The sequence below is a fragment of the Tetrao urogallus genome (genome assembly GCF_951394365.1).
Source record: "Tetrao urogallus genome assembly, chromosome: 8".
In the NCBI taxonomy this organism is placed as follows: domain Eukaryota; kingdom Metazoa; phylum Chordata; class Aves; order Galliformes; family Phasianidae; genus Tetrao; species Tetrao urogallus.
The window spans coordinates 1,157,792-1,180,300 of NC_136821.1; the positions used below are offsets into that span (position 1 = coordinate 1,157,792).

At 44.1% G+C, this 22,509-nt stretch overlaps 1 protein-coding gene across 3 annotated transcripts in view; it reads right to left on the bottom strand.

Annotated features, from left to right (window-relative positions):
• The window catches only part of GALNT13 (polypeptide N-acetylgalactosaminyltransferase 13), a gene marked incomplete at both ends in the record, with an annotated part of 68,904 nt that extends 53,657 nt beyond the window's left edge, over positions 1-15,247 (bottom strand). For all 3 annotated transcript variants that reach the window (XM_079538818.1, XM_079538817.1, XM_079538816.1), the window contains one exon: positions 15,106-15,247. In XM_079538818.1, coding sequence (XP_079394944.1) covers positions 15,106-15,247 — 142 coding nt within the window. The remainder of the gene's footprint in view (positions 1-15,105) is intronic.
• Positions 15,248-22,509: the final 7,262 nt, after the last annotated feature.

The window sequence follows — 22,509 nt, forward strand, 5'->3', positions numbered from 1 at the left end:
ACCCAGAGCAGCCTTCACTCTGCCTCCTTTACAACTCAGAATTTTCACTCTTCTTAATGAGAAAACAGTGCACACCCATGTCTGCTCCATTCCCTGGTGCTGAGTAGCAGTGTGGTATCTGCCTGCAGGCACAGCCAATGGTTCTTTGCACAGACATGCACACAACTGATCACTCTTCCAAGGAACTGCACCCTATCTGCACATGTATTTATTGAAGTGCATTTTTAATTGCTGAAATAGATGAAGAGGAATCAAAGGTGCTGTCTAGATAGAGAGGTTGACAGCATGTATCTAAGGCACAGGTGCTGATCAACACAGCACTGCACCCTTGACAGAAGCTAACTACACAGTAAGATGCAACTTGCACATTCTTTTCTCTTAGCTGATAAAAGAAAAAATGCCTAAAATTATATAAAAACTAATTTGCCATTAACAACGCATGCTAACAACAGACTTTTGTGCATCTTAAAAGTCTACGGTCAACAACGAAAGCTTCATTTCCTGAAGGATGTTCCTGAGAAGAGAACACACAGCAGTTCCAAACAGAGAGCTACAAACGTAGGATGGTTTTTCATTTAAACACAAGTACTGAGAAAGAAAAACAATCGAAGAATTGGCTGCAACTAAATTAAGGCACTACCTTAGCTAATGTCTTCCAGACTGCTCCTTGTTTCAATGGAAAACCAGAACTGTAAAATGAAACAGGTTGCCCAAGGAGGCTGTGGATGCCCCATCCCTGCAGGCATTCAAGGCCAGGCTGGATGTGGCTCTGGGCAGCCTGGGCTGCTGGTTGGTGACCTGCACACAGCAGAGGGTTGGAACTGGATGAGCACTGTGGGCCTTTGCAACCCAGGCCATTCTGTGATTCTATGATTCTGTGATATAGTTAAATTATGCAGCTTTTCTTTTGTCAGTTTCCCAGCTGAACCACATGAATTTCTGAGAAAAATCTCTAATTTCCCTGACAAGATTCACTTCCTCACATATTATCCTGCCACATATTAATTGTTCTTACGTAACCTGCACTTAACTTGCACCACAGAACTGGGAAATTCATTACACTCAGCAAGGGTGAGGATGAATGCACTCACAGCAGGAACAAAGCATTTCTAATACTCACTTAAATTTTGCCCTCTCTTCCTCTGTAGGAAGAGCAAAACCGAGGCAGGAATTGCCTTATTTTGCATTTATAATAGTTTGAGAGCAGTTTACAGCTGAAAACTTCCAGCAAGGGTACAGGCTGATGTAATTGTGCCCTCCTTCATTAATTTTCCTTTCTATTGCAACATGCCAGCTGTCCCACTAATGTCATTAATTCCAATCAATGTGGCAATTAAGGAAGCCGAGGCAGGTGATGAGGCAGGTGATGCAGGAGGAGTGCACTGAGGCAGCTGGTGCAGGCAGGATGGTGAAAGAAACCATGGAGAGGTGGCACCGGATGGAGGGAACTGAGAACACCACTGCACAGAGCTCCATCTCCCACAGCCATAATGCTCCTGGAGAGGAAAACCTTCATGTCTTAACCTTAATTCCTTTCAAGAAAAGCAAAGAGAAAAATGTGAAGATGATATGAGCCACAAAACCTTTCTCACTTTGATACCAGATCAGCGTTCTTTTTTTTCAGTTTTTCTACATTGATGATAAAACACCTTCCAATACTCTACTGAAACAAGCTAAGCTTGAAATTATGCCCTTTATTTGACCTGTTTTCTATGTTGAAATGCAATCAGGGTTACTATTTTGGAAGACAGTAATGTGGAACACCTGCTCCTGAGGCTAAAGGAAAGCACCCAGCTGCCTCCTACATCACGCATCTGGAGGTCTACTTTCTCTTCCTTGTTTTATATCCTAGAAGGGAAACAGCATCCACACACCACTCGGTGCCTGTGGTTTCATTGAACAGCTCCATGTTAGCCCCAGCATGCTCACAGACAGGTGTTTGTCTACACCTTGGGAAGAAAAAATCATTCACTAGGGGACTCAGCGGGAGGTTGGTGGCCCTGCCTGTGCAAGGGGGGTTGGAGATTCATGATCCTTGAGGTCCCTTCCGACCTGGGCCATTCTCTGATTCTGAGGGGACCAGAAGGTGCTACCTGGATCTCATTAACATTAGACAGGCAAACAATGTTGGATTAAGCTAATTTAAGTTTACCTACCAGTGGTTGATAAAGCCTTCCTCCAGCTGCCAGAGACGAAAAGGCACTTCCAGAGGGCACCCAATTCTCTCCAGCTGAGACCAGCAGCTCTGCATTAGGCAGTAGATCCTCTCTGATTTATTACAGCCCTTACATGAGGCAGCGCTGAGCTGCAGGTTAGTTTGTGCCACCTTCCAAGGATGCTGCCCCTAGGAGCATCGCTGCCTGCCCCACAGCAAGGGCCCAGACCCACGGCAGCAGTCTTCTGGGTGCGATCAGCTCAGCAACCCAGCAGTCTGCCAGCCAGGTACAAATTGAGAGCAATTCTTCATCCTGAACACAATCTCACTTAGTGAGAATGGAGCAGCTGCTGAGAAGTACCAAGAAGACACCCTCATCAATTTGTTCTGCTTCCAATAAACTTATCACAATGACAACTGGAGCAAGAGGGAAGAGTTGTCATGAGGGGTGGGGACCTCTGTGGGGTCAGGTAGTTGTGCCTCCTCCTTCCTCAGCTGAGCAGTAACAGACACATTATCCCTCCTTATGTGCTTATCTCCCACTTAGAAGCTTTCTGCCCGTCAGGCTGCAATCCCAGGGATTAGCAGCAAGCACTTAGCTCCTGTCCTCACTGCTGCCCATGTCAGAAACAGCGAGCTGCTGGGGCTCGAGCTGCAAAAATAGCATTTTCTATTCCCTTATCACCAGTCGGGGTTGTAGAATGCAGAAAGAACCACAGCAGGGCTTCACCCTTCAGTTGGTACAAGACTGCCAGCGCTACAGAACAGTCATTGATGTGTTGCTTATTTTGTCAGACTTTTCACTTGTTGGTTCATAGAATCATTCCGGTTGGAAAAGGCCACCAAGTCCAACCATGTGCTCAATGCACCGCTAAGAGCCACCGCCCACTGCACCAACACCTGCCATGGAACTGCATGAACATACAGCAGATCACACAGATCAGATTTAAAAATAAAAATGAGCCTCTCATGAGAGGCAGTGAGATGACAAAGTTCAAACACTAACAATGTGACAGAGCACTAACCTAATTTAGGAAAAAAAAAAAAGGAGACATACATAAAGAATAGGCTAAAAAGTCTGAAAATTGCAGTGACAAAAATTAATTTGGAAAGACAGCAAAAGGACAGGAAGTGTGCTGTCAACAAAATCTTGTAAAATGCAGAAATAGAAACCTAGCAGTCAAAGATGATCACATCTCAGACAAAATGAACCCAAAAGCAAAAGCAGACTCACAGTCAAGCAAACAGCGTGTGTTTGAGCACATGTGGGGGTGAGCAGGAAAAAAAACAAGTAATTTCTATGCAAACTCTCTTTAATTATGTTTTAAACACGTACCTCTAAAACTGAGTGAAACCTATTTCCAGCACAGCACGAAGCCTGCAGGAAAACAGACAGCATGCATTTAGAGGGGACATAAATATGTTTGTTCTTCTGGAGAGGCTTTGTGGGGGTGTGACATCTTGTGCGTGTTTCAGCAGTTATGTACGGCTGCAACAGATGAGACAACTGTAAATTTGGTGAAGCATTAGCTAAATTAATGGATGTGTTAGTATCATCATTATGGTAGCACACAGTGTAGGGTCTAAAGATTAAAAGACTTCAAACAAATTCTAAAGCAACGGCTCCACAGACTGCAGTAACAGGTAGCAAACACAAAAGCAGGAGAGTAATTATTTGTGCTCCCTGAACAGAGCCCATTTAGGAACACATATTTTCAGCACAAGAAGCACTGACTGAAGCTGTGACATCCAGGGGAATTTCTCATACACTGAGACAGCAAAGTCAAGCACACAAAGCCTCGAGCTCATCCTGCAGTGTGAAGGAGCTGTGCAGACTGACTGCAGAATATTTCAGCACAAGGAAGAGAATAACAACAAGCTTTAAAAGGAAACTAAAATTAATGTTGATACCATTTAATAAATGGGTTAATATGTCTCACCTCTTAAGAGCCAGCAACATTTCCAAGCACTAATAAGGCTCACACCACTCCTCCATCCCAGTGACATCCCATCACTGCCATTCACCAGCTGGCACAGATGAGGCAGCCATAAATCCAGCCCTGTCTGCACCACAGGCAGCAGCCATGCTTGAGCAGGGCTAAAGCTATCCTGAATGTGATGCTTCCATGGCAGGAAACTGGAGAAAAAAATAGGAATAATCCTACTGAAACACACCCGATTGTCTCTCATGTTAGTTCATTATTCCCAAGCTGATGAGACAGGCAAATCTTTACTTCTTTCCTTTTCTTTATTTCCCATTAGTTTCACAGCTCTCAAACTACTAAAACCAATACCTGCAAACATACAGAGCTGTTCTCATTGCTGTGAACAGCTCAATCCCAGAAGTTAACTGTGAAGATTATGTGGAGAAGGACAGCACTGAGCCCAGAAAAATACATCTTCTTGAAATGATTTTGATGCCAATGTGGGAAGTAACTTCAGAATGTACACTTAGGGCAATGAGGGCTGCCCAGAGCTCTGAGTGCTCCATTCTAGAGGTGCCCAAGGCTGTGAGTGGATGCTGGGCAGCCTGAGCTGGGGGGCAGCCAGCCCACAGCAAGGCACTGGAACTCACTGATCCTTGAGGTCCCTTCCAACATAAGCTATTCTATGAAGAACTTGACCTAAGGAAGGAAGCATCTCCCAGAACAGATGCATGGCACCTATCTGTCCCCCTCCCTCCCACATCCAGCCACACTCCTGCTCTCCCCACCTGCTGTGAGCACAGATGGCCCAGCAGCGACCAGACACCATGAGTGGCTGACAGCAGTCTGCACTAATGTGGAATTAATTGTGAGCTTACCAGTGGGCAATTCCCAGAGGTTGTTAGGTAAATCCCATTACCAGCCTCTCAGTCTGCTGGACAACACACAAGTTTTGTTTACAACGCAGCGTTTTCAAGAAAGCAAACACTGTGTTCTCCACCGTACTTTAGACCACGGCTCCAACCCAGTAGTTTTGTGCATAACCTGATATATCCTCAGGTGACACTTGTAACCTGCTGATAAGCCACTTGAACAATCCACTGAGCAGGTTCTGCCATTGCTGGGGACTCTCATCCGCAAGTTCCCTGCTTCCAAACGCTCGCTGCATGGAGGGCCTCCTCTGAGATTTTCTCCCCTTCTTAGCAGAGGGCTTTGGAGCATCATGCACCTGCATGAAGAATGACTTCTGATGCCTGAATCAATACCAGCCAACTGAGATTACAGCCAAGCAAATCCCATGAACGTACTCTCAGAGGTAGATGTCACAACGCAGGAGGCCTGAGAATAAAGTCAGAGTCATTATGTGGGTCAGCTTGCCTCATTTCCACACCAGCAGCCTCCCTAATCTGCTGCTAGCAGCTTTAGGCCATTTGGAATATTAACACTTCTTACCTCTACAAATGTTGACCATCATGCTGAACTGTAGAGCTATCACCTATTTAAGATTTAAAGATTTCCTTTTCATTTCCTCCCTTCACTCTACCTGAAAGTTCAGCTTCGGTTACAAGAGTTTCAACTCCTAGCAAGCAATCACAGGAAATGCTAAATGTCATCATCACAAGCATTCCAAAGCTTGGAGTGCACCCACAGGAGACTGGACAGGGTAGAACAAAAAGCATGCATTTCTGGTACTAATAATTTCTGCTCTAACTGCAAGGATTTCACAGAATCCAGCCTGGATATCAATTCCACCCTAAATTACAGAAAGCTAAAAGCAAAAGGTGTTTTTAATTAAAAATGCCTGTGCAGGCCTTTGCAAGCTAAAATTAAGGCTTACAATGGCACCATTATCTACAGACTGTTTCAAGAGGTTGCTTTAACTGTACCCACTGTGATAATTTAGGAAAGTTCTTGCCTTCTTTTTCCACGCTTACAGGATAACAATTCTGACCATAAAAGCAGCAGGAATCTGAAAATACAGAGATGGGAGCTCCAAACTGCCACTGAATGCCCAACGCTTTCCCTTGTTGCAGGTCTCCTCGGTACAGTAATCGACATTAGCAATTACACTTCCATTCTGGCAGCACGTTTTAATTATACTTTATCATATTGCAAGAGAAACAGACTATTAGCTGCTGTTTTGTTGGGGCTTTTTTTTTTTTTTTTTTTTTTTAATATAAAGAGAACCAGCTATCTCTTAATTGTTTAATAACAACACCTGAAACAGAATCACAAAGTCCTGAATGCTTCATTATTTTCTCATCATCCTATTTTCATACACAGTTAACCTATAACTACTCCCCCCCCACCCGCAGCCCCAGAAGGGCTCACCCAGAGCAGATGAGAGCAGCAAAGCCGACTATTTAATTCCTCTGAGAACCCAAACACCAAGCAGGTTACCTTCCCTCATGGTTCCAGATGTCTGCCCAGAAACACAGGAGGCACATGGCCTCAGATAAATGAATGACAAAGTTATGCATCTACAGCCAAAGTTCATTCCATACTACTTACCTATGAGATTCATTTTCTACAGTACCAGAAAGGATAATGACTGAAAGAATACATATTCATCACACTGAGCAATTTTAATACATTTAAATGATTTATTTATTCACTCCTTGTACCTTGGGCCACTGATGGTCAACACACAAACCAAGGCTGGTTTAGTGGCTGAATTGGAGGCGCGTGACCTGTTCACGAGGAAGCAGCTCTTTCCTCTCACTTTATTCTTCATGCTGCCATAAAATACACGCCAGATGAACAGCATTTCTATGGAGCATCTGCCCTGTCTCATTTGTGACACATGGCTCTTTTTCAAAGTAATGTCAGAGCAACTTCTACACCTACAGAAAGTCACAGTCCCTTAAGAAAATCACTTCAAGCACAGTAGCTTAATTAAAGCTGGTTTTAAAGCCAGCAGTAAGAAGACAGTGTAAGAAATCTGCACCACACAAACAGCAAAACACTTTTCTTGAATACCAGCACCTTTAGAACAAAGCAGCAAGGGATATACAGCAACTCTGTGCACACTACTCTTTGCTATGAGAGTGGTGAGGTGCTGGAACAGCTGCCCAGAGAGGCTGTGATGCCCCGTCCATCCCCGGAGGTGTTCGAGGCCACGTTGGATGGGGCCCTGGGCAGCCTGGGCTGCTATGAAACATGGAGGTTGGTGGCCCTGCCTACAGCAAGGAGGGCTGGAGCTTCATGTTCTCGAGGTCCCTTCCAACCCAACCATTCTGTGATCCTCCCGTACCCACCAGTAGATGCTGGCCTCCACTGCTCTTTTTCTCTGTTCAGCAGTAGGTATGAAGGAACTGAGCTCTCTGCTCAGCACTCACACCAGAACCATCTAACAACTCATTCTGAAAGCGAAATGAATGAAGTATTCATTATATTTAAATATAAATGCTCTTTCACACAGCGTATGTTCCCATTTTCCTTGTCTTGTCGTGTCACATAAGGATTAAAGTACCTAGCACAGAGGGCTAAGCAGAGGCATAAATAATTATGACAGTAAATAGAGAATCCTTGAGGAAATCAAATGAAATGCTTAAAGGAAATATTTATCAGCGATACAAACCTTTAATCTTCAAAACAACAACAGACCTTAGAGGAGACAAACCAAAAAGAAAACAAACGGGGCCCAACCAACACCTCTTCCTACCCACCTGGGCTCACTTCTGCACTTCTCCGCTAAGGAAGCAACACCCGTGTCTTATTCTGGGGCACCCAAAGGCCTCAAACACAGCCCAGCATCAGTGACGTGTCGCCCCACTGCAACGGGTCGGTCCTGGTGACAGAGGAGCTCACAATCCCAGGGCCAGCTCCACAAACACAGCCACACACGTTGTCAAGCAGACAGCACCGAGCCATCCCACACACCGGCACGCTGCCTGTGTTAATGCTACGGTACATTCAATCCAAAATCATCATTTCCACCCAGTAGAAGAATGAGGCAAATTGACGTTTTATGAAGTTTAAAACAGGATAATTTCATGCAGTTAAGTTTTAAGACTATCAAAAGTGGAACCAACTGCTGAACCCATCAGCAGTAAGGTCCCTATATGCTGTATTTAAACTTCCGAGCAGCAAGTAGGAGAAATTGCCATTATATAAAGACTAAATCGAGGGAGTTTAACGTGGTTAAATTATTCCTAAACCATGGAAGACTGACAAGTTCTTTTATTACAAAGCGCTCTTATCGCTTAATGGAGAAAGTCTTTTATGATTAAAGTTTTATTTGGTTTTCAGATACCAACATCACTCAAGCAATATTGCTCCTGCAATTCAAGGCACTCCGGAGTGCAGAATTATCTCCATGCAGCAGCAAGGAACACACAACTGAACTCACTGCAGAAATGACACAGTATGCCATACTGTGGAGGTTGATACCATTGTGAGGATCATTTTGGTTTGGTTTTAGATGTTTTTGTCACAGTCCCTCTGCACTTACACTGAGTGCAGCGATGCCAAGGTCCCAAGGCCAGAGCCATCTGCCTCTGCAACAAAACCTGGACAAATACAGCTTTATCATGCTTGCCTTGGGAATGTGAAGTTACCAAGAACATGGCAGCTCTAGGTTCAAGGCTTTGTGACTGGAGAATGTCCTCCAAAAACCCTCTATTAAACAAAGCGAAGACTGGCCAAGGCACTGGGCACAGGACACAGTGCTTGGCACACATTTGCATACAACCACCTTTAAGAGCTAATGAGAAATGGGAACTGAAGATAGGTTTTCAACACTTTGATAACAGCAGGACAAGAGGAAATGGTTTTAAGTTGAGGGATGGAAGATTTGGGTTGAGTATCGGGGGGAAGTTCTTTGCTATGAGAGTGGTGAGGTGCTGGAACAGCTGCCCAGAGAGGCTGTGATGCCCCGTCCATCCCTGGAGGTGTTCAAGGCCATGTTGGATGGGGCCCTGGGCAGCTATGAAATGTGGAGGTTGGTGGCCCTGCATGTGGCAGGGGGTTGGAGCTTCATCATCCTTGAGGTCCCTTCCAACCCAACCATTCTGTGATTCTGTTTTTAACCATATCATCACTGAGCAATGCCAAAGTGTTAGAAATTGCTCTTAACAGAACCTACAGCAAGCATTAGTGTATCCCTGCACTTTTACAGACAGCTTCTTTACAAAATAAAATAAACACTCTTTAACTAAAAAATAGCTTATTTGTACTTGAAAACATTCCATAGCATAACACAGCAAACACAGCCCTTCAGCACAGTGTCGGTGTGCTGCTAACCACTGTACTTTCAGAACATAATCTGTCAAAGCACTGCTTAAAATTTACCACAAAATATCATTTTCCACATATTTTTTTCTTGAATGCAGCACTGTAAGACACAAAGCATACAAACAGGCGTTCTGCATATAAAAACGCTTTCCAGCTGGTTAGACTTGAAATTATCTTAACATTTAAGAGCAAGCTGTGCAAAGCACAGTAATGGCTATGACAATAAACCACACCAGATTGTCCAAGAGTGTGTGAACCCAGGAATCAGGCAGCACAGGGACAGCATCGTACCCGTCCCTGCTCCCATGGAGGAGAGGAGCAAAGCACCGCAGTGTACACCTTCCTTGGCACAGAAATGCACGCAACACTCTAGTTTAAGAAGGGCCAAAAGCCAATTAAGTGATCAGTGCTATACTTACTCCTGCAAGCCTAGAAATAAGGCCTTACTGACCAAGTGATAATTGAATTCCAGTGCTTAATTCGTACATTTAAGAAGCAGCCCTCTCCTCGATAAAGACCAAATGTTTATTGGAATTCCTCTTAAAAAGCCTCTTTGCCAGCCAAGTTTTTGTAATCTCAATAGCAACTGCTGTTTTCTCTCAATGAAAGGAAAGCAAAATTACATCTTGTGTGGTGATTATCAGTGAAAGAGCAATGGGGAATGGAGGGAGGAGAAGGCATTGAGGTGTACATTCACACTGCACCTGCATGGCTTTGCAGAACGGCTCCTCAGGAGGCACACAGCACACATGCAGCTTTCCTCTCTCCCTCATCCCACCCCATAGCTCCAATTTTTAAAGCACTGCTGCAGGTTTTCTGCACACAGAACAGCCATGGAGTACGTAATTAATGATGACCCTCAGGAGGAAAGGGCTATTTCTGCCACAGCTAAGCCCAGGCATGGTGACAAACTATTAAGAGATTTAGGGGCTAAATGTTTCCAGGCTGCTTCCAACCTTAACAGACAGGAAAGGAATCACATAGAATCACAGAATCGTAGGGCCTGGAATGGACCTCCAGAAATCATCGAGTCCAACCCCCAAAAGGAAGAAACTCCACATAGTGTACACACAAGCATTAGTTATACGACCCAATGGACCATTTGAACAAAAATAGTTTGTATTTGTTTTATTTTGCTGCTTAGCCTCAGAAAAGCTTGTAACTATTCAGGATGAAACTCAAGACAAAAGTGTCAAAAGTTACACCGGTTTGATGCAGAAATTCCTATCATAGAATCATAGAGTGGCTTGGGTTGGAAAGGACCTCAAAGATCGCCAAGCTTCAACATCCCCTTTTAATACCAGCCCAGGCTGCCCAGCCCAGTGCCCCATCCAACCTGGCCTTGAACACCTCCAGGAATGGGGCATCCACAGCCTCTCCACTGCACTGTTGTAACACTGCCATGTAACATGGGAATTGGGAGGCAACCAGAGCTCTCATTAATCACAGGCCTTCCTACCCCAACAAGAAGGTGAACAACACCTCTCTGTTGTTGGGATATCACAGAGGGCACAAAGTACCCAATGGTATTTACTCATCTCGCTCATTTTTCTGCACGGTAAGAGCCTGGGGTTCTTGTTTTGGCTTTGTTTTCTTATTAATTGATTTTTAATACAGACTAGGCTCCCAAGGACAAGAAGGACGACACTGGAATAAATTCCACTCTGATTCTTCACTCTTTATTATGCAGATGAATGCACACTTCAGCTTGTCAGGTTTGGCAATCAGGGCTCCTGAGAACGTCTGCAGCTGAAAACTTTCATTCCAGATAGAGAAGTACTCTGCACGACAGCTACAGAAAACAGTCACCAGGAGCAGCACTCAGATACACAAACAACCAGGGCTTCACACAGATATCATGATCTGTAATTGTTATTCAAGTCTCATACTGCACTACTACAGAGAAACATAATCGAGAAGTGTTTCTCAGTGATAACACCAATTAGTATTTCTTGCAAAAGTTGCCCCCCAATTCCATATCACTGATACTTCACAAGGGGAAAAACAACCACAACAGTAATCACAAGAACCACAGCTTAAAGCCAGTATTATAAAAACCTCTCTCTCCCTTTGCAAAACAGAAGAATTGCAGCACAGAGCCACCCAATGTGCTGTGCCCCCTTCCAATGCTCTATGACCTCTCTGCAGTTATCACTGCTCCAATGTCTTCTTGCACTTCTTAACACCTACACAGAACTCACAAAGGATGGAAACCTACTCACGGTGTAGCCGTGCTCAGCTACACTGTTATTTTCAGAACAAGCTAGGGACTGTTTAACAGCGGATTAAAAGAGGCTGATGGCAGATCAAGCTTCATTTTTAAGCCTCAGTTCTTGCAACGGGGCTTGAGCACGTAGACAGTGTTTGCAGAGCTTTCCTGAAATCAATGAAGTTTCATTCAAGGCCTAAAGCATGGCATCAGTAACAAAAAGGAGCCATAATTCATCGACAGTATCCATTATTAAAACAGATGCTGGAAGCACACAGCTTCCAAGAATCACTTATTAGTTCCCACAAAATGAAAGGATGTGCAAGCAAGCGGGTCTAAAAGGTGATAGGTACTCCACAAAAAGGAGAGCTGCCGGCTGGAAAGAATTTCCAGTAATTTTATGAATCATCTGCTGAACATAAAAAGGAAATCTAAAAACCTACCCATCAGCTGGAAATCACATCCTGCCATCGCCAAAGCAAAGGTGACCTACAACACCAGTTCATCCTCCATCGCTGCAGTGAGAAGCATCCTGCCACTGGTCCTCCACAGCCTGCTGGAAAATGTGGTTCCTCTGCAGCCTGCTTGCTCCGATCAGGGGGCACCAGATCTCTGAGGAAAGCTTTCTTCTCTTTTTAGATGTTTGCAACCAGATAAAGGCATCTGCTATGCTCTAGTTTTCCCCTCGATCTCTAGAAACTGAACTGATCTAGAAATTAGCCCACTGTCCCATCACAATACCCGAATCAGCACTTCAAGTTTTATTTGTCAACAAATCTGTGGCAAGACTTGAGCGCAATGTACACATTCATCCCTCCATCCATTAAATCTTTATGGCATGCTATTAAAAAATATCTGCTCCCATTGTGAAGGCAGACAGCCCAGTGCATACAGTAATTTGACAGATAAACACGTTACTATGGAAACCACCAAAATGAATGCCTTCTTTTCTAAACTTGGCCATAACCCCAAACTTTTCATACCACAGCCCAATGTTTCATTCACTTGCTTTACATGATCACAACAGACCTTTTCTCTCTCGAAATAGAAATACATTACAGGGTTTGAATAAATGAACCTTTCCCTTACACCGAGTTGTCCTCAAAATAGCAATTTAATAACTTGTACCGATTTTATGAAAGCCCTTTTGTACTACTTCAGAATACAATTCATAATACAGGAACAGAAATCTGCATTAAAACATTAGACAAAAACATTACGGATTTGACACTACTTTATGAAAGTCTAAAGCATACAGCACGCTACAAAAACATGAGTCGTGCTGCAAAGACAAGCATTCAAAAATACAATTCCATCTCATCACCCTCGCTCATTTTAATTAAAATAATCACACTCCCTAACAATTACTATTTCAGTCAATGCACACGATCCCTGCTTTATTGCTTGGAGAGCTTTGACTTCCCCAGGTTCAACAGGTAATTTTCCAAAAGCTTCTAAACAAGTATCTCCAAAGACAGCTTTTGTAACAGAAAATGTTGTGTTTAATTAACAATTTTGATTTTGAAATTAAAAGATCCGAGTATTTTTCTGCAGGAAAGTATTTTTCCATTCCAAATCCACAGCACCTTTCTCTGTCCCCCAGACGCATCCTAAGCTTTCAGCCCCCTGCAGCACACAACCCAAAGGGATGCTGGCCTTCACTTGATCTCCCAGACATTGCTGTGGGAAGGATGGGGTTGCAGGAACCAAAGCACGAGCCTCTCGAGTCCCTCAGAACTCCTCCAATTCATGGAAAACAAAATTAAAGCTGAACTGATAAAGCTCCAGGCCATTGGACTACCATGAGTTAAACAGCACTTCCTTTGTTAAAAGCTCAGCGCGCTGAGCAAACTGACCTCCAGTCCATGCATAAGCACTCCTGCTTTAAATACAAGAAGGATTATTTCTTCAGCCAGACCTGAAGGCACCCTGCCTTGCCTTTTGCAAGCCTTGCATGTTTCAGAAGAACCATCTGCTAGAAATATTAGATTAAATGCAATTAGTTCACAACATCAGATTTCATTTCCAATCTCTTCCCTTGGGCCAGCAACTGCTGCACTCATCTCTGTCATTTCACCCATTTAAAAACAAATTACCAAAAAAAATCCCACAAAAGTTCAGAACCGAGCTGTCCTCGTATCTTTTAAAAAGCATTTGAAACAGAACTGTTATCAATACTAACACTGTATTTCACAGGCTTTTTTGCAAACTTGCCAACTTTTCCCTGTCCCTCAGAGCCTTGGCTCAAGCAGCACACCTTGGCTCTGGATGTTCCCACATCACACAGCTGCGGTCCCTTCTCCTGCAGGAAAGAGTAGAGGGGAGCAGCCCTGCATGCAAGCCAAGAGATGCCCTCTGAGACCTCTCTCACTGGCTGCCTCAGTGTGCTTCAGCCCAGATAGAGGCCAGACCCAGCTTCCACTTCATGCGATGCTCTCCATAAAACTTACCTCTCTTACAGTTTTCTGAAGTGCTCTAAATCTGCTGAAATTCCAGACAAAACTTGAGCTTCCAGAGAAATCTCTGCTTTTATGCAGTTTGCTACAAGACACGAGGTGCCTCTGAGGAAAGGAAGGACTACAAACCTTTTCTGACTCTACTGACTGCTTTTGGAAGAGCATCCCACACCCTGTCTGGTCCATGCCCTGGGAAGTTACTCCTCTGCCACCTTGAGATTTGTCAGGCATCAGCCCCCTGCATTATCGGTATGGGGAAAGCAGCAAGAGGAGAACACAACCCTACAGATGCAGAGCCCACACTAAAAGGATGCAGAATGCTGACATTTTCACAAAATTTCTGCATATGCCATTGATAAACAGGGACTGCTAAACACTGACCAGTATTAATTTTCTTCTAGGGCAGGAAGCAGGTATAAGAAATAAGCATATTTTCCTTCAATCGTGGTACAAAAATAGATAGAAGTAAAGACAGCTTGACTGGAAGCCAGCTCCATGTTAATTGGGATAACACTTGCAAGTTGTTAAGCAGTGTCACTAACCAGCACAGCACAGCTCACTGTTACAGCACCCAGCTTTTGTACTTGTCACTTGTATGCTTCAAGATGCAACAGACATCAGAGGGAGACTTCTGACAGCTGTGTTCAGTCTGTGAACTGTCACCACTTACACTGTGCACCTACTGCAAAGTTGTCTTCATGAATCATTTACAGAGCAATAATTACGACAAAAAAGGCATGGGAAGCTTACCTCTTACTTCTATGTACATTCTACACAAGCAGGATCTTTCCTCTCTAATAATAAGAATGACTTCAAATACTAGATTACCAAATAATAATTATTTTTTTCTCTTCTATGTACCAGACATTTAATATTGCTTTCACTGAAAAAAAAAATAAATAAATAATGTACAAGGCTCAGGCTTCAATATGGTAAAAGGTCACACACTAAGATATCTGCAATTCTGAAACCAGCGAAATAAAACAGAGTACTTCAGATCTTGGTATTCTGTCTGTTTGAATTGGAAAAATAATTTAGGAAGCACAGAGAAAGATATGAGAAAGATAATTAAAAAAATAATAATAAATCTGCAGCCACGAGAGATGGCTCAGACTTGGCACTCACCCCTCAGAGCAGGCAGCAGGGACCTCTCCTTCTTGTCATCGCATTTATTACATTCACTGAAGTACAGAAGTAAGAAGACGTCCACGAGCACCCACATGAGAGAAGTGGCCAGCACCACCTTGCAGTAAACAAATCTCCTCATCGCTTTGCTTCCTTTCCAGCTAAAGCGCTAAAGAAAGAACGCCGCTGCTGAGATGCACCAAACTCCCAGAGCTAAAATCCAACATGGAAGCAAAGGCATGCATCCCACTGTGATTAAAAGAAGAAAAGGGCTCAATTAGCTAACAAATACAGTCTGAATTGAAAAAAGTAAACATCTCAACACTGTACTTCCACGTGAAGTACGCAGGCACTGTTCATTTTTCAGCCCAAGCCCTTTCCACCCTCGTCCATGAATACCAACTATTTAAATTTACAGATTTCATTCATAGTCTCCATAGTGCTTTTATTTAGAAGCACACCATGTATACCTCAATCATCTTAATGATATTCTAATACAATGTAATATATTTTAATAAAGAGCATGCAAAAGGTCAAAGTAGTGCTAACAGACAGTTCTAACCCATACTGCAACCAGTTCTTGCTGGAGTACTGAAGAAAAAACATATGGGCACTTCTTTGAACATTAGACATTAACACAAAGAAGTTTCCTTTTGCCCCAAATACTGTGTTTACAGTGCTGCCTTAAATATGCCCTGCAAGGACTAGAAGCAATTTGGTTTTTTTGTTTTTGTTTTTGTTTTTTTTTAATTAATCCTGAAGGAAAAAAATTGAGTACTACCATAGCAGCACCAAAGACACCTGCAAAAGACACAGCAGTTACCCACGCACCTCTTTAGGCTCTTCCCTGCAACACTACGTTTGAATCATAGAATCATCAAGATTGGAAAAGACCCACAGGATCACCCAGCCCAACAATCCACTGATCATCAATAGTTCTCACTAACACTTACTTAAGTTCTTTGCTATGAGAGTGGTGAGGTGCTGGAACAGCTGCCCAGAGAGGCTGTGGATGCCCCGTCCATCCCTGGAGGTGTTCAAGGCCACGTTGGATGGGGCCCTGGGCAGCCTGGGCTGCTATGAAATGGGGAGGTTGGTGGCCCCGCACGTGGCAGGGGGTTGGAGCTTCACAATCCTTCATGATCCCTTCCAACCCAACCATTCTGTGATATATCTGATCTAAACCTCCCCTATCTCAGCACACAGCTGCCCCTCAGCAGCCTTCCGAAAAATTCACTTTAAAAGTGCTTGCAGCCATGGCTGTTCTATCCCAGCCCCCAGCCGAGCTCCGCGCCAGCAGCCAACACCTCCAGGACCTGTCAGGTCCTAGGTGTAAATAGTCACACCTTCATCCCCCTCCATTTCTTTTATACAAAGGGCACAAACTGGTAATAACTGCAGGGCTTGATTCCATTCACAGCAAAATGATGATGCAAAAAGGAGTGTCAAGAAATCGAGCAGAACCAGAGCCAGACTGATGCAACGGGGTGTGTGGTTTATCCACATATATAGGTCTATATATATATATATAGACCATATATAGGTCTGAAATCACCAGTGTGCAGAAATGCAAATGCAGCTGTGCTTAGCTCCTAATGCATGCATCCCTTCCAGCCCCCACAGCTCTGGGATTGTCTGCTCAGTCAGATGACCACACGTGGACACCTCACTCGTACCGTCCTACGCTGCGTTCCACGCCAGCACTGGGAGCTGTGCTTCAGCCACGTCCCCACGCACAGCCTTGGAGCTGAACCACGGGATAGCAGTCCCAGCACCTGCAAAACAAAACACAGGACAAGCCTAACTGCTCCACTGCCTTTCCTAGCATGGGAACAAGAAACCCATAGAGTATTTGCTTCCTGGCTAAGCTGGCTGTGGGGTGGATGGAAAGGAATCAATGCTGCCTGCTGCTGTCTCTGTGCGGCCTCCAGCTCCTAGGGGTGCCCCAAATGTGCTGGGGCACAGTAGGAAGGGAAAGGGGACACAGCCAAAGGACTTTCAGGATTGGAAATGGATGATCTTGAAGGTTCCTTCCAACCCAAGATATTGTGAGATTCTCAGAAAGAACATTCTCATAAATTGTGTCCGCATTTTAACCCACTCATCTTAGTTCCAGCACATTTTATGAAGAAACTTATGTTTAAGTTTCACTTCATTTGAACAAATGAGATGGAGGAGACAGAACAATTTAAATAAGCTTTTTAGAAATCTGCTTGAAGTGCTATTTTACTATGTAATAATCAATAAAGCTGTTCATCTGCCACGTAAACACAGCCAGCAGCTCCTTTTCTCATCAGAGCAACGCAGGGCCGGTTAATTTAAAACTGTATAGGCTTTGGAACACTTGCTTCCAGTTAGCACAATTTATTTTCATGCTAGTCAACAGGAACGGTTAGTGATAGGAAAAAAATTACAAAGAAAAAAAAAAAAAAACACAGAAAAATGACACAGATCTTTATTAGGGAAAAAAACAGAAAAACATGCAGAGGCCTTCACCCCCCACGCAGCCCGTCACCGCAGCAGCTGTAATTGGCTTCTGTAGCCTTGAGTAGCACAGTTATTTGTTCAGCACCAGCTGACATAAAAGCACGTCCTCCCCGAGCACTTCAACATACAGAGGAATTCTTTTCTTCATCAATTCTCGCTTTCATACAACCCAGTGAAAGTCAGCACTGTAGCAGTCGGAGGGATGAGTGGAAAAATCTCCTATTCCCAAATCTGTGCAGTTTCTAAATCAACTGTGCAGGAACCATCGCCTCTGTAACACTGTGGCCAGGAGCTATGCAGTTTGCAGGGGTTAAAATAGAGACAGCCAGACAAGCAATTATAAAGTCAATGGCAATTATAGTTCGGCTTTGCTTTTTTAATAATTAACATTTCAATTAAATACTCACCCCACTACTTTAAAAAAAATAATAATCAGACCTGCTTTAGCACTTGAAACCCAGCTAATGCTGGGCCACCGAGTTCCTATGCAGCAATACACACCAGGTGCCAAGAGCCCTGGCCACAAGCTCTCCCCATTACTCTGGCCCTAAATTGCTTTGATTTGGGATTTTACTAAAATCTGGGGTACCAAGGCTTCAGGGGAGGAAAGGGAAGAGAAATATGCCAGGTCTCCCAGCTACCACCGCAAAGAACAAAGCTAATCTGAAACAGCAACAAAGCAGGGAAATCCCTGCCCCAAAACACTGCAGTTTGGCAGCGCTGGAAGCAATAAAGGCAGGGTTTTATAATAGAAAACAGGATGCAAATTTAGAATTCAGTTGCATTGCCAGGCTTTCCTAAAACTGCCACAGCAAAATGCAGCGCTAAGAGGATCTTACGGTGGTTATAAATTCAAGCTCTGTACAACTGGCAGGATTAAAAGCTCACATCACCCTTATCGGGTACTGAAACAGTCCCCTGCAGAGCTTGCTTCCACCCAGCATTGGGGACATGAAGCACATGCTTAGCATTGCTCCCTGCAACCCCCTTCATTTCCTCAGGGACTCAACACCGTGGCATTCACCACTACTCTGTCCAGTTGCCTAAAAAGCTTTTAATTTAATTTCATGCCACTTCTATGAGATTACAAACCAAAAGAATCACCCCTTCGTTACAAATAATGGCAGCATCAATTGGGGCCAGGGCTCTGAGGAACATCCAGCACCGGCTGTGCTCCCTGGTTATATCCACACAGCCCAAAGCTGACACACAGCCCGACCAGTGCACTGATCCCACCACAAACCACAGACCTCAAGCCAGCATCTTCCTGCCAGTGCTGTTAGCAACACACCTGTTGATCATCCCAAGCTGGGCTCCTCTCTGAAGCAACCATCCATTTCACAGCCCAGTGCTTTCCCCTCACTGCTTTTTGCTCTCACCCTTTGTCAGCATGGCTCAGCTGTGGATGCAAGATAGCAATTTCAGCAACATGGGAGTGAGGGCAAGAGGAAGGTATAGCAGCAGCACCTGAGGGACTGCAAGCAAAAACTGCATGCAGAAAAATGTATGGAGCTTTATCTCTGTATATTTCCAAATGGCCAGTGTCTGCAATCTGAGTACGCCCTTGAATGGCCCCTTAATCTACTGCCACTCTTAGAACTGAGTATATATTAAGTTTCCTAAGCCTTAGGCAAGACTCAAACTCAGTACAGAAGATCCTCCAAAGAAAATCGGAAGCATCACCCAGTGCCTACTAAGCACCTTCACTGATTTAATAGGAAAAGCACCATGAGAGTCCTAGGGCACACCTACATGCTAGGTGTACTCCCAGAACTGGGGCCACATCTTCCAAAGCAATGTGAGGACACCCTGACCTCTGCCTGGGCCCCAGCTGCATGCAGCCACAACCAGCCTATGGCCAATGGGGTGCCAACACTCACCAACACATCTGCACTGACATCTAGGTGCTCAGATGAGAAGGGATGCAAACTGAAGATCAGCACTGTACGGAAAGTTTTGATGTGCTAATTTCTCATAGAATTGAGTGTAAAATAGAGGTGAACACCATTTTGTCCAAGTGGATGCTGTTCTTAGCAGTGGCAGTGACAGCTTAATGGAGTGCCCAAATCCTTGTATAAAGCTACACGTTTCCACAGAGACTATTCTCCAACAGCATCACATACAACAAGAAGAACCCTTCCTATTCTCCTCCTACACTCCTCTGAACCATGAACACTGAGGGAAAAGCATGCGGTCAGGAGCTGGGGGGCAGAAAACTGCTTCCACTGACCTTCAGAGCTACGTTTCAATTATCACATGCAGACTGCAGATAACAGGTGCTTTAGGAAGATGAGTAAGTGGATGGAATTGCATTACTGTTATGACTCCAGAGGTAATTTCCTGCCTTTTCATTATTCAACCGAGATATGCTGCCTTCTCTAGTGAATCTATCACATGGGCTATGCTTTTGAGGCATGCAACTTCACCACCTCAGTCAGGGCTGCAACTCACCCTGCTTGACATCTCTGTATTTTCACAAGCCATCTCCATGCACAGCCTTCAGCTCTCCTCTTGCATCCCAGCAAATTCAGGCTAGAGGCTAAGAACTAGAAACCTCAGGATAGCCACAGATACCATGATGATACTGACCACAGGAGTAGGGTATGTGAGAAAACCAGCTCATTTACAACATTTAAGCACCACTAAGAGAAAGGTTTGGTGTTATTATTTTTGCCAATCTCTGCTGCAGAACCAGAATGCAACAAGGGCAGCACTGCACCGAATGGCAGCTGGCCAGCAGGAAGCGACAGAGTACATAAACACAACTGCACCACAACTGCCAGCACATCACAAAATGAGACCTGACAAACCAAAGCCCACTGCCTATGTTTTGGTGCAATATGTGCTACTCTGCGTTATAAATAAAAGTCCATTACAGTTGCTTCCAGACAAATAATCATTAAAAAGCTGAGGAAGCAAACTTGCTTAAAAAACTACTAAGGACTGCAATCCTATTTTCTGTGACATGCTAAATACGTTTAAAACACATTTTGCCTTCCAAGAGTTAACACTCATTTAACCAAACCTAAATATATACTATTATCTCCAAAAAAAAAGAAGCATGAATCATCACCCAATACCATGAGCAGTTTATTAATGAATGTACAGTTACCTGAAGAACTCAGAATGCTCAGACTGCCAATCTCAGAGATTAATACAGGAAGCTTTCACTTTCAATAAGAAAATCAGGTGTATCAGGTTAGAGCTACCCATGCTTTGTGTCTTAAGACTGAGTTTCTCTCCCTCTTTCCTTTCCTGAAATAGACAACTTGACATTTAAAAGTCAACCTGTTCTTCATTTTAAAAAGTGGTTCCATGACTCCGAAATTAAAGTAGAAAAGGCTTATTAATTCACCTAATCAAACTTATTTGTTAGTCTATCCTCTATTTTCTGTTGCTTTGTTCAGACTGGAGGCAAGCAATATGCCTAGCACCAGCTTCTCCCAGAATCAATACCTCGATGCAATGAACCTCCCAGGTCCCCAACATCCAGACAAAAAAAGCTTTTTGTGCTCAGAGCAAACTCGCTGTTCACCACTGAGCCTGCAAGTGATGGCAAAATGGTAAAGGATTCCTTTGCCTTTAGTCCACACCTTCACATTCTTGCACCAAGACGTGCTGTTTCCACAGATCTGTTAGCACAAAGCACTAAAAGTGTAAACCCAGTGAAAATGCTGACCTCAAAGAAGACAGGCACCAACTCAGCCAGGTGGTGCCTCCCCAAACCTGCATCCTCCCCAGCAGGAAACAGGCAGGGATCCCCCTGCAAGCTGCTGGAGCCTCCCTGCAACTAATTAACAGAGAAACCTGACTGCATGTGCTCTGCTTTCAGATGGTGGGTGCTCTCCCACACAGAAATTCAGAAGTAACAAGTACTTGAGTGGTACTGACAAATTGACAGATAACACCCAGAACCAGTTTTCCAGCCCTTCAAACGCTGATGAAACGGTACAACAAGCCAGGCAACAGCCAGGGGAAAAGCTATGGGACGAGCACCTGGTACAACTCAAGCAGCGCAGCCATGTACCAAAGGATTTCCTCTGGCAATGCCAGCGCAGCGCCAGGCATCCCACAGAGACGTGGAACCAGCTGTCCAGCTGGGACAGCCTTCACCAATGTGCTCAACAGCAGCATTCCTCTGACACCAATACAAGAGCTGCTGAACGCCTGAACAAAATCAGTTTTCTACTAGGTGCTGTGCCCATGTGAAGCTGGGGAGCTCACTGCAAGGAACAGCAGCAGCTGCATCACCTGGAAGCATGCAGTCTGCCCACCTAGTGAACTGAATGGCCTCTTCATTCATTTTCCTACATACCAAAGAAACCCATTTCCAGTGCTGAGAATCTGCAGAATTTCTCTCACTGCCAATCGCACAAAACAAGCCCTCGAAAAGCAATGTTTGTGAATACTGAAAAGGCCATTGCTGACAGTCCAAATTTTAATTTCACATCATAGTTGCTAACTTAAAAGCGAATCACCAAGAGGGAGTAGAAAAAACAGAAAGAAAAAAAAAATCAGTATATAATCTCAGTGTTTTTGAAGAAAACAGAAGAGCACACGCCTCACTACACTGAATAAAAAAAAAAATCGTATACCATACTTTCCTGTGTTGATAAAAATGACTCCCCCATATTTACAGTGCAAGTACTCCCTCAAATTCATCCACCAATGTCACACATACAATAAAATCAGAAAATAGTATTAACAGAAAGCAAAACAAGCAAAAAAACCCCAAACCACTAGCCATGGGCAAGCAGATCTAGTACTTGACCTAGCAGTTGGCAGCCCTGCCTGCAGCAGGGGGGTTGGGTGATGATCCTTGTGGTCCCTTCCAACCCAAGCCATTCTATACTAATAGTAGAGCAGGGCAGCCTGGTCTGGTATTAAATGGGGAGGTTAGCTGCCCAGCCTGTGGCA